The sequence below is a fragment of the Puma concolor genome, chromosome A1, assembly GCF_028749965.1.
Source record: "Puma concolor isolate L17-30 chromosome A1, mPumCon1.1.hap2, whole genome shotgun sequence".
Classification (NCBI taxonomy): Eukaryota; Metazoa; Chordata; class Mammalia; order Carnivora; family Felidae; genus Puma; species Puma concolor.
Genome location: NC_141667.1, coordinates 131,625,437 through 131,639,535, shown reverse-complemented (window position 1 = coordinate 131,639,535; position 14,099 = coordinate 131,625,437). Strand labels below are relative to the sequence as shown.

Below are 14,099 nucleotides of genomic sequence, written 5' to 3'. Positions count from 1 at the left end.
GAATCCAATTCTGAGGGCCACTTTTCCTACTACTGGCTCTGGAGCAAGGGCTCAGAGATTTTGTCCAGGCGGACAGGTAGGCCATAAGAATGGAGCTCTGAAGCTGTCCCCACGGGGAATAACTGCATTTGTTAGAAGTTGAAGAAGAAAAACACTAATGTACACAGCTCAGAAAGAGTTCCACACACAGATACATTATAGTAAAACTGCTGAGACCCAAAGACAAAGGTAAAGTTTTGAAAGCAGCAGAGAAAATATGACTTGTGACATACAAGGGAAGCCTGATAAGGTTTACCCTTGACTTCTCATCAGAAACAATGGAGGCCAGAAGCCAGTGGGTAACATATTCAAAATGCTGAAAGAAAAAAGATGTCAACCAAGAATCTTAGTTCTAGCAAAACTATCTTTCAAAAATGAAGTAAAGATATTCCCAAATACAAAAACGCACAACTGAGAGAAAGTTTTCACAACTTATTCTTCAGGAATAAGTTTTTTTAAATGAACAACTTAAGATCTGAAAACTAAAAAACATCTTTGAAAGAAATTAAAGAAGACATAAATAGGAGCACTTGGGTGGCTCAGTACATTAAAGGACTGACTCTCGATTTCATCTTGGGTCTTGATCACAGGGTTGTGGGATCAAGCCCCAAGTCAGGCTCTGTGCTGAGCATGGAGCCTGCTTGGGATTCTCTCGTTCTGCCCTCTCCTTCGCGTGTGCACATGCACTGTCTTTCTCTCTCTCTCTCAAATTAAAAAAAAAAAAAAAGGAAGACATAAATAAATGTGAAGACATGTCATGTTCTGCTCATGAAGTAGAAGTCATAATATTGTTAAGATAGCAGCACTCCTCAAATTTATCTATAGATTCAACACAAAATTTGTTCAGTATTATTAGTCATAAGGGAAATGAAAATTGAAACCACAATGAGACACTTAACACCCGTTGGGATGGTTAGAGTTAAAATGACATACAATAACAGGTGTTGGTAGGAAGATGGAGAACTGAAACCCTTGTTCATTGCTGTTGGGATTGTAAAATGGTGCAGCCACTTTAGAAAATAGTTTGGGAGTTTCTTGAAAGGTTAAATGTAGATTTATCACGACTTAGCAGTTCCACTCCTACGTATATACCCAAGAAAAATGAAAACATATATTCATACAAAATCTTGCCTGCAGAAATTCATGGCATCATTATTTTTTAATGTTTTTTTAAGTTTATTATTTATTTTTGAGGGAGGGGAGAAGGTCAGAGAGACACAATCCCAAGTAGGCTCTACACTATCAGAGCTGAGCCTGATGCAAGGCTCAAACTCACAAACCATGAGATCATGACCTGAGCAGAACCAAGAGTCAGATACTTAACCAACTGAGCCACCCAGGCACCCCCATGGCATCATTATTCATAAAAGCCATAAAGTGGAAACAACCCCATTGTCTATCAACTGATGACTGCTAAGTAAAATGTAGTCTATCCATACAGTGGTATATTATTCAACTGTAAAAAGGAAAGAAGTACTGATACATGCTAAAACAACATGAATGAACCTTGAAAACATTATGCTGAGTGAAAGAAGCCAGTCACAAAATACTACATATTGTATAGTTCCACTTAAATTAAATGTCCAGAATTGGCAAATCCTTAGAGACAGAAAATATATTAGTGGTTGCCAGAGGCCAAGGAAAGAGAATGGGAAGTGACTGCTCATGGGTATGGGGTTTCTTTCAGAGGTGCTGAAAATGTTCTCAAATTAGATAATGCTGATGGCTGCACAACTCTTCAAATAATGCCGAAAACCACTGAACTGTACACATTACAAGAGTGAATGTTATGGTATGTAAATTGTATTTCAATGAACCTATTATAAACACAAAGAACAAAAAATCTAGATTTCCCCACCCCCATCCCCATCATGTGGCTGGGAAATTTCTAGCTTAGTCACAACAAAGTTATGAAAAAGAAATTGGCGTGGATGTGTATTCTGTTATTAACTAACTACTACTTCCTATTTTTCCCCTGGAATGAAAAGTGTAAGATGACACAATGGAAACCTATTTTTCATTCTTAAATGGACTATTGCTAGCTTTTCATTCACAGTAATCTCTGAGATTGATATCCATTTATAAAAGGATTTTATGCTTTCTGGTAAAAGCTTTTTTGGTTTTCGGTCACTGACGAAGAAGTTCTTATATCCAAGAATCTCTGTTGGCTAGTCAGGTTTAAGTGTAACCTGCTTTACTTATTCATTCATACTGTTTGTTCTAAGTCATGATTTTGCTGTGAGAACAAAGGCATGAGCTTAGTAGAAAGTGAATGACCATTTAATGAGGCCTGAAATGTGTCAGACACTGTGTTAAACACTGTACTTACATTTCCTGCGCTCATGACAACCCCAGGAAGGGGTATTCTTGTTACTTCTTTGAAGATGAGAAAGCAGGCTGATAGAGGTGGATGAATGCCCAAAGTCACACAACCAGAAGTGGTAGAGCCCAAGAGAGCCTGTGCTCTTTGCTCAACGTCAGGCTGCCTTCTGGAGTTCTCAGTATTATGGAGGTCACAGGGATACTCTTATCTTTATGTTCTTTTATGGCTTTGGTAAAGGGTAAAACTGCTAGCTAGACTGGCTACTTTCACAGTTCAAGGTTAAAGGTGATTTTCAAAGGACAGGGTGTGATACCATGCTTTTCCCCAAACTCATTTTCCATTACACCTGATTGTTCAGCATTCAGCATTCATTCATGAACAATTTGTTGAATATACACCATTTGCCTAGCCTGGTGCAAGCGTTAGTTATCTAAAATGATTACCTGATTGAGTTCAGGTTTTAGAACTCTGTCCATCTGAAAGAGGATGAGGAAGGGGTGTCTCTTTTTCTCTCTAGCCAGAGATCAAGGGCACAGTGGCCCAGAACAGAGCCTGCCCTGCCCGGGACTACTGGGCTCATGCATGCACATAAGCACACCTGATCTGTCCTATAAAGTATGCTTGACCTTGAGCTTTGTGGAGGCAGCAACCATGTCTGTTTTGTGCCCCACACAGAGTCTGGCCCAGAGCAGGTGCTCAATGACGGTTGAATAAATAATTAAGCAATTCCTTTTACCAATCCACTAGAACTCGAGCTGGTTGCTTCATTGCCCTGTGCCTTCATTTCCTCATTTATAAAGTAGGGATAAAGAGAGTACTCATTTCACATGACAACCTTGAGATCCCATGAGATAATACAAGGCACACAATGAGCACCCAATACACTATAGTCAATGTTTCTGTGAAGGGGCATGAGAGACATGCATTTCTATGCCAAGAGTGGCCTTCCATCTTCTATTACCTTGTGACCTGGGTTTTTGTTTCTTAAAGCAAAGCTGAAGGGTGGCCCAGCTACAACGACTCACTCTGCTATGTTAAGGAATGTTAAGACCCTGAGGTCTAAGACCCTGGGGATGAGGCAGACATGGTAACCCTGAGAAGGCATATCTGGTGCCCCCACCCTACACAGCTTGGGCCAGTTAGTTCCTACATTACACTGTGTCCAATGTGGTGTGTGTGTGTGTGTGTGTGTGTGTGTGTGTGTGTGTGTGTGGTGGAGGAGGGGGTTATATTTTGGAAATTTTAGTGCTTGACCTGAAATCACAGCTCCAGAGCAACACCAGCCAGCTCCTCACCAAACCGTCCACCACTAGTCTCTGAGCAAATCACATTATGCATGTTTGTGTGTACATGTATGTACACATATGTGCAGAGACCCAAGGGACAGTTCTGTCTTATTTAAGAAAAGACTCTCTTCAGGACTCCTGGCTGACTCTGTTGATTGAGCGTCTGATTTCGGCTCAGGTCATGATCTCCAAGTTTGTGGGTTTGAGCCCTGTGTTGGGCTTTGTGCTGACAGCTCAGAACCTGGAGCCTGCTTTGGATTCTGTGTGTGTGTGTGTGTGTGTGTGTGTGTGTGTGTGTGTGTGTGTGTGTCTGCCCCTCCCCTGCTCTCTCTCTCTCTCTCTCTCTGTCTCTCTCTCTCTCAAAAATAAACATTAAAATTTTTTAAATAAATTTTTTATTTAAAAAATTTCTCTCAAAATAAACATTAAATAAAATAAACATTTTCCTATTAAAAAGATTTTTTTAAGACTATCTTCCACTCAGCCTACAATGTCATTGCTAACCACAGGGAGTTCCCTGGGCTCTGGCTAGTGGGGCACCAAGATGCACCCCTCAAGTCCCAAGGGGCTGGTCACAGGTAGGGCCTGGCCTCCACAATAGCCCCATGGAGAAAAGGGCCCTTCTTTAGGCTGGCAGCTGATTTCTAGGACTCTAGTCTCATGAGCTGCTGCTGGAACTTTGTCTACAAATCCTGTATCCTATTACTAGGTCTGCTTCAGCTTTCCAAACAGATTTTCTGGGCATAGTAACTTCTCAAGAGAGGGCCCAACCTTGGAATGAACCATAGGTAGCTATGATGTCCAGCTGCCTTCCTCTGCTGGGTATGAGCAGGAGTTCCAAAGGCCAAAAACACCCTCCATGAACCCGCAACAGGTGGATGCTGTGTGCACATGACTACCTCCTGTGCCACATGATGCTGATAGGGCTTCTTGGGCCCCTCTTCAGGGAAGAAGGGGGACCTAGAGCCATGGCTGTGTGGGCTCCAGTAGGAGAGCAATGGGGAGCTGGCCCTTAACCCATCCTTCCCAGCACCCCAATTCAGAACTTGTCCTGCTCCATTCCCTAAATGGACCAGGCTCGACCCACTGCCAGGCCTTCTTTATGGGCATGCAAACTGTGCAGTCATATGGAGCTCCAAAGTTGTTTGTAATGCTCTGCTACTAACATCTTGAAATTCTTCATAGTTTTTGAACAAAGGGTCTTGCATTTTCAGATTGTACCAGGTAGCCAATCCTGCTCGCTACCTTTGCCATGTAATCCCCGGCTCCACATCTAACAGTCTTCCTCTTTCCTTTCTGTCTTTAAGTCTTTCTTTTTCCTTAATGTTTATTTATTTTTGAGAGAGACTGAGAGAGAGAGAGAGAGAGCAGGAGAGGGGCAGAGAGAGACACACAGAATCCAAAGCAGGCTCCAGGCTCCAGGCTCCAAGCTGTCAGCACAGAGCCCGATGCGGGGCTCAAATTCATGAATCGTGAGATCATGACCTGAGCTGAAGTCAGACGCTCAACTGACTGAGCCACCCAGGCGCCCCTGTCTTTAAGTCTTATTTATCCTACTCTAAGGCAAAATCCTGACAGAAAAATACTCAAAACCACAAAGGAGAGCACATTCTCTTTGAAGAGCTTTTCTGCTTGACTGCAGATGGAATGGTGACAGTGAACAATAGACACATCAATACCCCTACCACACTTGAGAGTTTCTCAGCTCTGCCCAGCACTAAAAGCTGTGGTAGAGGTCTTTTGCCCTTGGTCCTAGTGTCTTCCATGAAGAATTATAGGGGATGGTATTTAATAAGCTCATTTGCCTGACCTTTGGAGTTCTTGTCCAAAGCATGACATGGGTGCAAGGTTGGTACAAGAGCAAGCCTGAGCTGGTATCTAGCAAGCCCATTTACTGCTATGACTTCAGACAAACGCAGTCTCAGAACCTCAGTTCACTCTTACACAAAGCAGGCAAAACAACATGTTAGGAGGCTTTGGAGTCTCAGTTTTATGAATCTGTGTGTTGGGGCAGATTCCAAGCTCTTTTCTGACACTTTGGCTAGTGATTTTTCAGAAGTGGGTGGCCACTAATTCAGGTATATGTCCTGTCTATGCCTTCTGCATGACAGGGCACATGAATCCAGGCACACAGTTTTGGAGGGTTTGTGCCCTTTCCCCTGAAGCCCATTCAGGAACCCCAGTTGAAGAAAAACTGTACTCTGGACATGGTCTCAGATTCATCCTCTGCTTGTGCCTGGGGGACAGAGAGTCAAGTTCCTGGCCCACTTTGTTTTTCCTCTGCAGAGCTATGCTTGGGCTTTCTGCCTGTAGCCAGGATCGTGGGTGCCAGGAGAGGCGGCCTCATGAATCTTGTTATTGTCTTTAGGACGGGAGTGTTCTCAAGGACCTCATCCTCAACATCACAGCGTGACCCCTTTGTGGAAGGAAGTCTACAGGAGAGACTTCTCTCAGGTCTTAGTACTCAGAAAAACTAAATTCTGCAGAAGGAGTATATCACTTTGCCTATGGGGATCCTGCGAGCTGAGCCACAGGGATCTTCAGAGCTGGATTTCAGAGCGTCTCTGGCAAGCATGCAGGCCCCTGGGCAGGACAGCTGGCTGTGGGTCTAATCCTGGCTTGGTTATTTGGCAACCCTTCCTCCCCTCTGTTGTGTGCCCTGACTCCTTAGCCTTTTGTTTTACACTTTTCTCTTGGATGCGTCCTGCTGGAGACTGAAGTGTGATATAAATATGTGAATTCATTTTTAAATCTATTTTAGGGAAGTTGTGAGGATTAAGAACTGAACTGCTTAATGAACGTCATGGAAGCAGTTATACCACCAAGTGGAGGGGGGATTGGGTAGGAGGCAGGGGGTTTTCCTGTACACTGGATCATCTTGCCACACATAGCAATCCCCTGACCCAGAGCCCCCAAAATATCTATGGGTACCTGCAGTATGTATGTGTATATGGATGTATATATATTTCATATATACATACATATACATACGTATACACATATATTTCATTCATATATATATATATGAAAGCTCACTGAGCACACTTTGAAATCTTTGCAACTTCCCTTGAAATTTTGCTGACCTGACTAAATTGAAGAGCTGGGAGCTGAAATTCCTGCTGAAGCCCTCATGTTATGGATCTACCAGCAGGGACTTGTTAGGGGTGTGACAGCCCACAGGCCCTGGGGAATTGGAGGAACCACCTTTCTGGAAAGGCTGGGTAGGAAGGGTAGGAAAGAGTGTGGAGGAGTGTAGAGGGGAGATAAGGGGTGCTGGGGAGGTATAGATACCCACCCCTCACCATACAGTGGGTCCTGAATTTAGGCTCCAAACTCAGCCTATGGTGTGAATAGAGCAGTGAACACAGGGTTTTCTGGAGGAGTCTGTTCAGAAAATATAATCATAGACCACTTGCACTTTTCAACAAGGCAGAGGAAACTTCTATGCCTGGACCAAGGGACCAGGCCCTCTTCCCTGCCCCTGGGGAGTTTCAAACACCTTCCCTCCATGCTTGGATGCCTTCTGAAGCAGAAATACTACCTTGCTTCATACTGCTTCACAGCTGAGGGGTCACCGGTCACAACCGTGGCCTCGGCTAGCTTTTTGCTATGGGATGCAAGAAGAGCCAAGGCATTACCCTCCCTTACCTGGAGAAGAGGAAGGTGAATCTCAGGGAGGGCAGTGACTTGCCCCAGTAAGTGCTAGAGTCAAGAGTCAACCCCAGGGTGAGACCTAGGCCCTTAGCACAAAGTTGACAGCCTGTCACAGGGGAGGAGAACCTTTTCCAGCTGCCATGCTACTCCCTCAGATCTGGGCTGGGACTGGGCCTGCTGGAGGGCCAGGTCCATACTTCATGTTGTCTTCTCTGACAGTGGAGTCTAGTGTGTGAAGATGACTGGAAGACGCCCCTCACCTCCTCCCTGTTCTTCCTGGGTGTGCTCTTTGGCTCCTTCGTGTCCGGGCAGCTATCAGACAGGTAAGGAGGCTGGGAGGGAGAAAGGGTGGGATAGAGCCCCTTGTCCATTCACTATCTGTCTGGGAGTTGAACTGAATTTTGGGTATTTCTACCCAGAGAAAGAGAGGCCCCTCATACCAACAAGTCAGTGCAAGGAGGAGCCCTAATGTCTCACATCTTCCCTGCCCTCGTTTACTTATTAGAACCTTACTTTGTTCAGTTTTCCCAGCCTTGCACTTCCAGGGTTTTGCCCAAAGGTCGGGAGGAGGCAATGGTCCCACTGGAGACTGGAGTCTTTATATCACCAAACTTCTCAAAAAAAGAATACACACACACACACACACACACACACACACACACACCCTGCTGGCATCACCACTGCCTCCCCATCCTATCCCTAACTCTCAGATGGCAGATGATCTGTCCACAAACAGCCATCAGTCAAAGTAAGGGCCAGACAGTGAGTGCCCACATCACTGCTATGCAGGGCACCAGGGCCACAGGCTGACCGAGGCTGGTTGTGGACCTCCTGGATCTCAATCTAGAGGAGACAGCACTGCAGCTCCAGGAGAAGTGCCCCACTGGCCCCTGAATGTTCTATGGGGACCAGAGCAGGAAGGTGGGAATGCTAAACAGCAGTGTTGAGAAGGCTTCCCAGAGGAATGCCTATTACTCCACCACTTACCAAGTCCAAAGGGACAGCAAACCCAACAGCCTGAGATCTGATTTTGGAAAATGACATAGGAGACAGTTTTGCCCACGCCTGTGCTCCATTCTACTCATTGGTCACTATCAGAAAGCGAAGTGAAGGCTTAAGCCAATTCTCAGCACGTCTACTGTTAACAGCTACTTTTCCCATAGAGAACTGGCTTGCAATTTTGTTTGCACATTAGACTCATCTGGGAATTTTTTTTAAATCCTGACATGCAAACTGCATCCTAGACAATAAGAATCTTAGGAGGTGAGATGCTGACGTGAGCATTTTTTGGCACCAGGGGGTTTCAAGTACAGCTAAGGTTGAAGACCACTGCCATAAAGGGAGTCTTCACTCTGGATTGACACAATTCCCATATTGCTGATAGATGTATCTGTAATCTGTACTTAGCAATGTGCCAGAAATGTGGTGGTAGCTTCTTCCTGTGGCTTGTTCTAAAGAGCAGAATTCTATGTGGTCCTTGCATGAGCCACTCTGTGATTTCAAGATATGGGGCCTTTACAGAAGGTTTTGAATCTCAGAAGTCACCTCCTGGGTAGATGGATGCCCAAGACCTCACCAAGGAAGAAGTGGGAGGATGAGACAGGGAGAAAAGTCTGTCACACAGCCCTGAAAACAAACAAACAGACAAACAAACAAACAAACAAACAAACACAAAGTCTGCAGTGATGCCTGACTCAGGGCTTGCCACATGCCCGGCTGTGAACTGCACATGCCATCTTTTTTGCTGTGCTGTATTCTACAGGTTTGGCAGGAAGAACATCCTCTTTGCGACCATGGCTGTGCAAACTGGCTTCAGCTTCCTACAGATTTTCTCCATCAACTGGGAGATGTTTACTGTGTTATTTGTCATCGTGGGCATGGGACAGATCTCCAACTATGTGGTGGCCTTCATTCTAGGTAAGAATGTTTTCTGATGCTCAGGCCTTCTCCTTCAAACCTTTTGAGAGGCCAGGAAGAAGGGACCACCGAAGAGGAGCATAGGGAGTGCTCTTAGGACAGCAGGAGGCTCCTCAACCCATGGGCTGTGCTTCTAAAACATGATCAGCCTCAGACATATGTGTGTTGGGGAGGGGGCTGAAGCCTCAGGTTCTTTGATCTGGTCGCAGGCAAGGCAGGCACCCACAAGGCTGGGCTCTGGAATGTAGTGGTGGATAGAAGCTGGAGCTGATAGGAACCAGCCACACAATAGCTGAGCACAATTCAGCAACACGGGGCTTGGCAAAGGCACAAAGTTGGGGTGCTGGGGATGTCTTTGACTTGAGTTTTGAAAGCTTGGGACGTCTGCCTGTGTCAGGGCAAAAGTGTTCCTGGCAGCTGTGCATGGCCTGTGGAAGAACATAGGGTAGATGGTGTAGCCGGTACACAGGTAGAAGAGGCAGGCATGTGCCAGACAGGAGTTCAGTGCCAGTCTGCCATTCCTGGGCAGGTCTGGTGGAGCTCACTCCAGAGCATATCAGCAGTGTGCAGGATGAAGTCTTGCTGATAATAGTCCTATCTCCTAACAACAGCCTTACTTCTGGAGTCTCGGGCTGCTGAGTGGGACACACAAACTAAAAGACATGAGGAGGCCCCCAGGGCCCTCACCAGCATTTCCTGAGAGGAAGTGAGGTGAGCTCCAAGCAGGCTGACCAGGGTCACCCATGAGAGCAAGCACCCCAACATGCTCTCTGAGCCCACCTGCTGACTCTGACCAGCTGAGAGGAGGGGAAATGAGGGGCCCTTCTGGAACAATAGACAACAGTTCCTATAATCTCTAGGCTGACAATATATCCTTGTTGATTCATTGCTGACCCAGTTTGCCCCTATTGTCACAGAGTAATTATTAACATGCCCTTTCAATGTAAGTCTAACAATTCTTCCTGCTGCGTCTGGTAAGATGGATTCTGATTGCTTTTAAGAATCTGAATGACTCCCTGGATTTGGAGATGCTATGCTCTCTTAGTTGAGGACGTGTACACTCTCTGTGAGGTTGTTAAGATGGAATTGCTCACATTCCACTCCTTTAATGATTTGTGAAGAGCTCCCACAGCCAAGGTGTCTGAAGATGGGGGAAGGGAAGAGCATGCTGGAGCCACATGGTCCTAGCAGTTAGCACCCTCTTCAGCAGGCCCCAGCAGGAGGGGGGCCTCCATCTTCCTTGTGGGGAAAGAGGGGAGCCAGATGTTCTTTTTTTTTTTTTAAGACAGACAGACAGACAGACAGACAGACAGACAGTGTGAGCAGGGGAGGGGCAGGGGGAGAGGGAGACACAAAATCCAAAGCAGGCCCCAGGCTCAGAGCTGTCAGCACAGAGCCTGACACAGGGCTTGAACTCACAAACCGTGAGATCATGACCTGAACTGAAGTTGGATGCTTAACTGACTGAGCCACCCAGGTGCCCCAAGAGCCAGGTGTTCTTAAAGAAGGTCCTTTGTGTAGAGGACACACAGCTTCAGGCCAGTAGTGCTAGAAATGAGAAATTGGAGGAATTTAGGATGAAATTGCAACCTCCTAATGCTTCATGGCTGCAAGGACACAGGGCTCTTGAATAAAGCCTATTTGTTCTCATGGGCAAAATCTCCCAGAATCCATCTTCCTAGGAGTGATCCTCCCTAGGTCCAAAAAGCCCAATTTGTGGCTATACTTGGGCCAGACACATACCAGAGACTAAACAGGTCTCCCAAAGCAGATGATTCTGCCTGAGATTGGCAGACTCCTTTAAGGAGGGGCTAAGAGACCATCTAAAAGGGAAGGGCAGAAAATCATGGTGAAGCCAGAGAAACCCTATCATGGGGATTGGGAGCCAGGTGGGGTTTGTTCCAGACCTGGTGTCCCCCAGGTTCTACTGAACGGCCACTATTGAGTCCTGCCTTTCCAGGGGCGTAGGATGCTTCCGGAGCCTTGGAACCTCCCCTGTGTGAGTGGATGAGGCTGGAAGAGCATCCCACAGGGAAATCCTGACCAGCTGGCCCTGACACTACAACCTACTCCCCTCCCTGGTCCCCGTGTAAGAGAAGTGACAGGGCCAAGGGGAAAGTAAGATCATGTACAATCAATCAGAGCCCACATGTACAAGCCAGCAATCAGTGAGCTGGATGCTGGGTGCAACAGGCTCCCCATCCATCCACCTGGGTCCCCGAGCCTCCTTGGCTATTGCACTTTCATTGCACTTGCAGGAAACTGCCGACTTTTGTATTCTCGTATGAGACTCTTTTTGTTGGGTTCTCTGGATGCACATTTAAGAACATCACTGAAAACCAACGTGCCCCCTGGAGCAGCGGACTCGTGTCAGTGCCTCGGGCCGGCCGGGTGGCATGGTTGGCGTGGAGTGCGAGCCCTTGGAGGCTGGCTTCTCCTGCAGCACAGCGGCGCTCTCTAGTGTTCCAGGGCTAAAACAGCGAATTCCGGGTTTCAAGTAAAATAAACTGAAGTTTGGGGTCTGGGCCTTCTCTTTTGCCCTCTGGCTCTAGGGAAGGACTGGCAAGACTCTGTGATGATAATCTCATTTTAAGAGGCTTCACGTTAATTCAGGAAGCTGAATTACTCCCATTCTCAAAACGATGCAGAAGTGGACCTTTTAAAAATTGTAAAACCTGGCAGAATCTCAGGAGACAAGAAAAGGAAGGGAAGGAACAATGCTAGCCAAAGGAACATGAAGTGGATACCCCTGGAAGTGAGGGCACTGCCACAACCATGCTAGTTTAGGAGGAAATGACCACTCAGGACCAATGACACTGACCCTTTCTACACTCCAGCTGCCCCCCCACCGTCTCCCACTGTTTCCCAGAAATTATGCCTTCAAGCCGTCCACAGCCTTCTGGGTAAAATGCCACAGGCTCCTCCTTTATCCCTCATCACTACCTGTCCAAATTTATTTTGCACAGTTAACTGCCTTCCTGTCTTGACCAATCCATTAATTCAGTATTTTCCTAGTACTCCTAACTTCAACCTCCTATGCAATATTTGTGCCAGCATGCCGAACGATTTAAAACTCTGCTTCCTCTGGTGTCTACATGTGTTTTTCCTTTTCATAAGTATGTAACTGATGGCATCTTCCCTTATAACTCTGGCTACCAGAAAGCTCAGGCAAAATTGAAATTTCACTATATCAATTGTGCAGTCTTTTTTAGCCACATATTTTTAAAATGGTTTTTTGTTGGTTTTTTTTTTTGAGAGAGAGAGAGAGAGAGAAAGAAAAAGCGTGCATGCCCACACAAGCTGGGCAGGGGAAGAGAAGGAGAGGGACAGAGGTTCCAAAGCAGGCCTTGTGCTGACGATGGCAGAGAGCCTGACGCAGGGCTCGAACTCACGAACCACAAGATCATGACCTGAGCAGAAGTCAGACACTTAACTGAGCCACTCAGGCACCCCTAAATTGTTTTTAAATTAAGGTGTAATTTGCATACCATACTATGCACTCTTTTAAAATGTGTATTTAAAACTTTTTAGTGTTTATTTTATTTTTGAGAGAGAGAGAAAAAGAGAGAGACAGAGCATGAGCAGGGGAGGAGTAGAGAAAGAGGGAGACACAGAATCAGAAGCAGGCTCCAAGCTCTGAGCTGTCAGTACAGAGCACAACATGGGGCTCGATCTCGTGAACCACAAGATCATGACCTGAGCTCAAGTTGGATGCTTAACCTACTGAGACACCCAGGTGCCCCTAAAATGTGTATTTTAGTGGTTATTACTATATTCACAAAGTTGTACAACCATCAGCTCTTTTTAACTCCAGGACTTTTTCATCACCTCCCCCCAAACTCTGTACCCATTAGCAGGGACTCCCCATTTTCCTCTTTTCCTAGCCCTTGGCAACCACTGATCTACTTTCTGTCCATATGGATTTATCTATTCTGAACATTTCAGATAAGTGGAATCATACAATATGTGACCTTTGTGACTGACTTGCTTCACTTGATGTTTTCAAGGTTGGTCCATGCTATAGCATGAATCATTATTCCATTGAGTGATTTACTACATCTTGTTCATCCATACATCAGTTGATGGGCATCTCGGTTGTTTCCACTTTTTGGTTATCAAAAAGAATGCTGCTATCAAACATATGAGTACAGAGTTTTTTGTGGATATGTGTTTTTCAGTTCTCCTGTATATATACCTAGGAGTGGAATTGCCAGGTCATATGGTAATTTTATGTTTAACCGTTTAAGGAAGTGCCATAGTGTTTTTCAAAGTGATCAGTTGCATATTTTTTGTTCTTTTCTCCGAGGCATAACTTTTACCTTTCTTTGTATTTTACTTTAATGTTACCATTTTCTTATTGTATTCAAATTATTAGCTACCTCAAAGACTTCAAGAGATGAGATGGGATATAAATACATTACAAAGATGCAGAAATTTGTTGTCACCCCTTTTTTGCACTGCATCATGTGAAGAAAGATCTGGAGGGACCCAGGGAGGAGCAAGGACTCACGCTTGTCTGTTCTCAAGGAGTTTACATCTGGTCAACAGAGGAAGTCAATGCAGTTGTTACTGAGGACATGAGACATGGGTGAGGTAGGGGTGGCTATATGCTGGATATATGCAGAGATAGGAAATGTTACTTTTAACTAGAATGATCTCTTTAGGTTCATAGAAGGGAGAGAAGTAGCCCTGAGTAGGGGAATATCTGTTAATTTGGAGAGAATTCTGAGTATTTTCCAGGGAGCAAAGAGAGGTTCTACTGTCTGACCTCTTGGTCAAAGGCACCGTACTTCCCATCATTCCTCTGACATCCAGCATATTTCAATTGTTTGACAAGGATAAAAGAATTAGCTGTTCCTGAGAACCTGTCATATGCCAGA

General features: G+C 45.5%; 1 protein-coding gene across 2 annotated transcripts in view; it reads left to right on the top strand.

The window, feature by feature from the left end:
- SLC22A4 (solute carrier family 22 member 4) overlaps positions 1–14,099 on the top strand; it is a 43,083-nt gene that overhangs the window by 5,892 nt on the left and 23,092 nt on the right. For both annotated transcript variants that reach the window (XM_086704514.1, XM_025924132.2), the window contains exons 2-3: positions 7,522–7,625; positions 9,065–9,219. In XM_086704514.1, the coding sequence (XP_086560640.1) occupies positions 7,522–7,625; positions 9,065–9,219 (259 nt within the window). The remainder of the gene's footprint in view (positions 1–7,521; positions 7,626–9,064; positions 9,220–14,099) is intronic.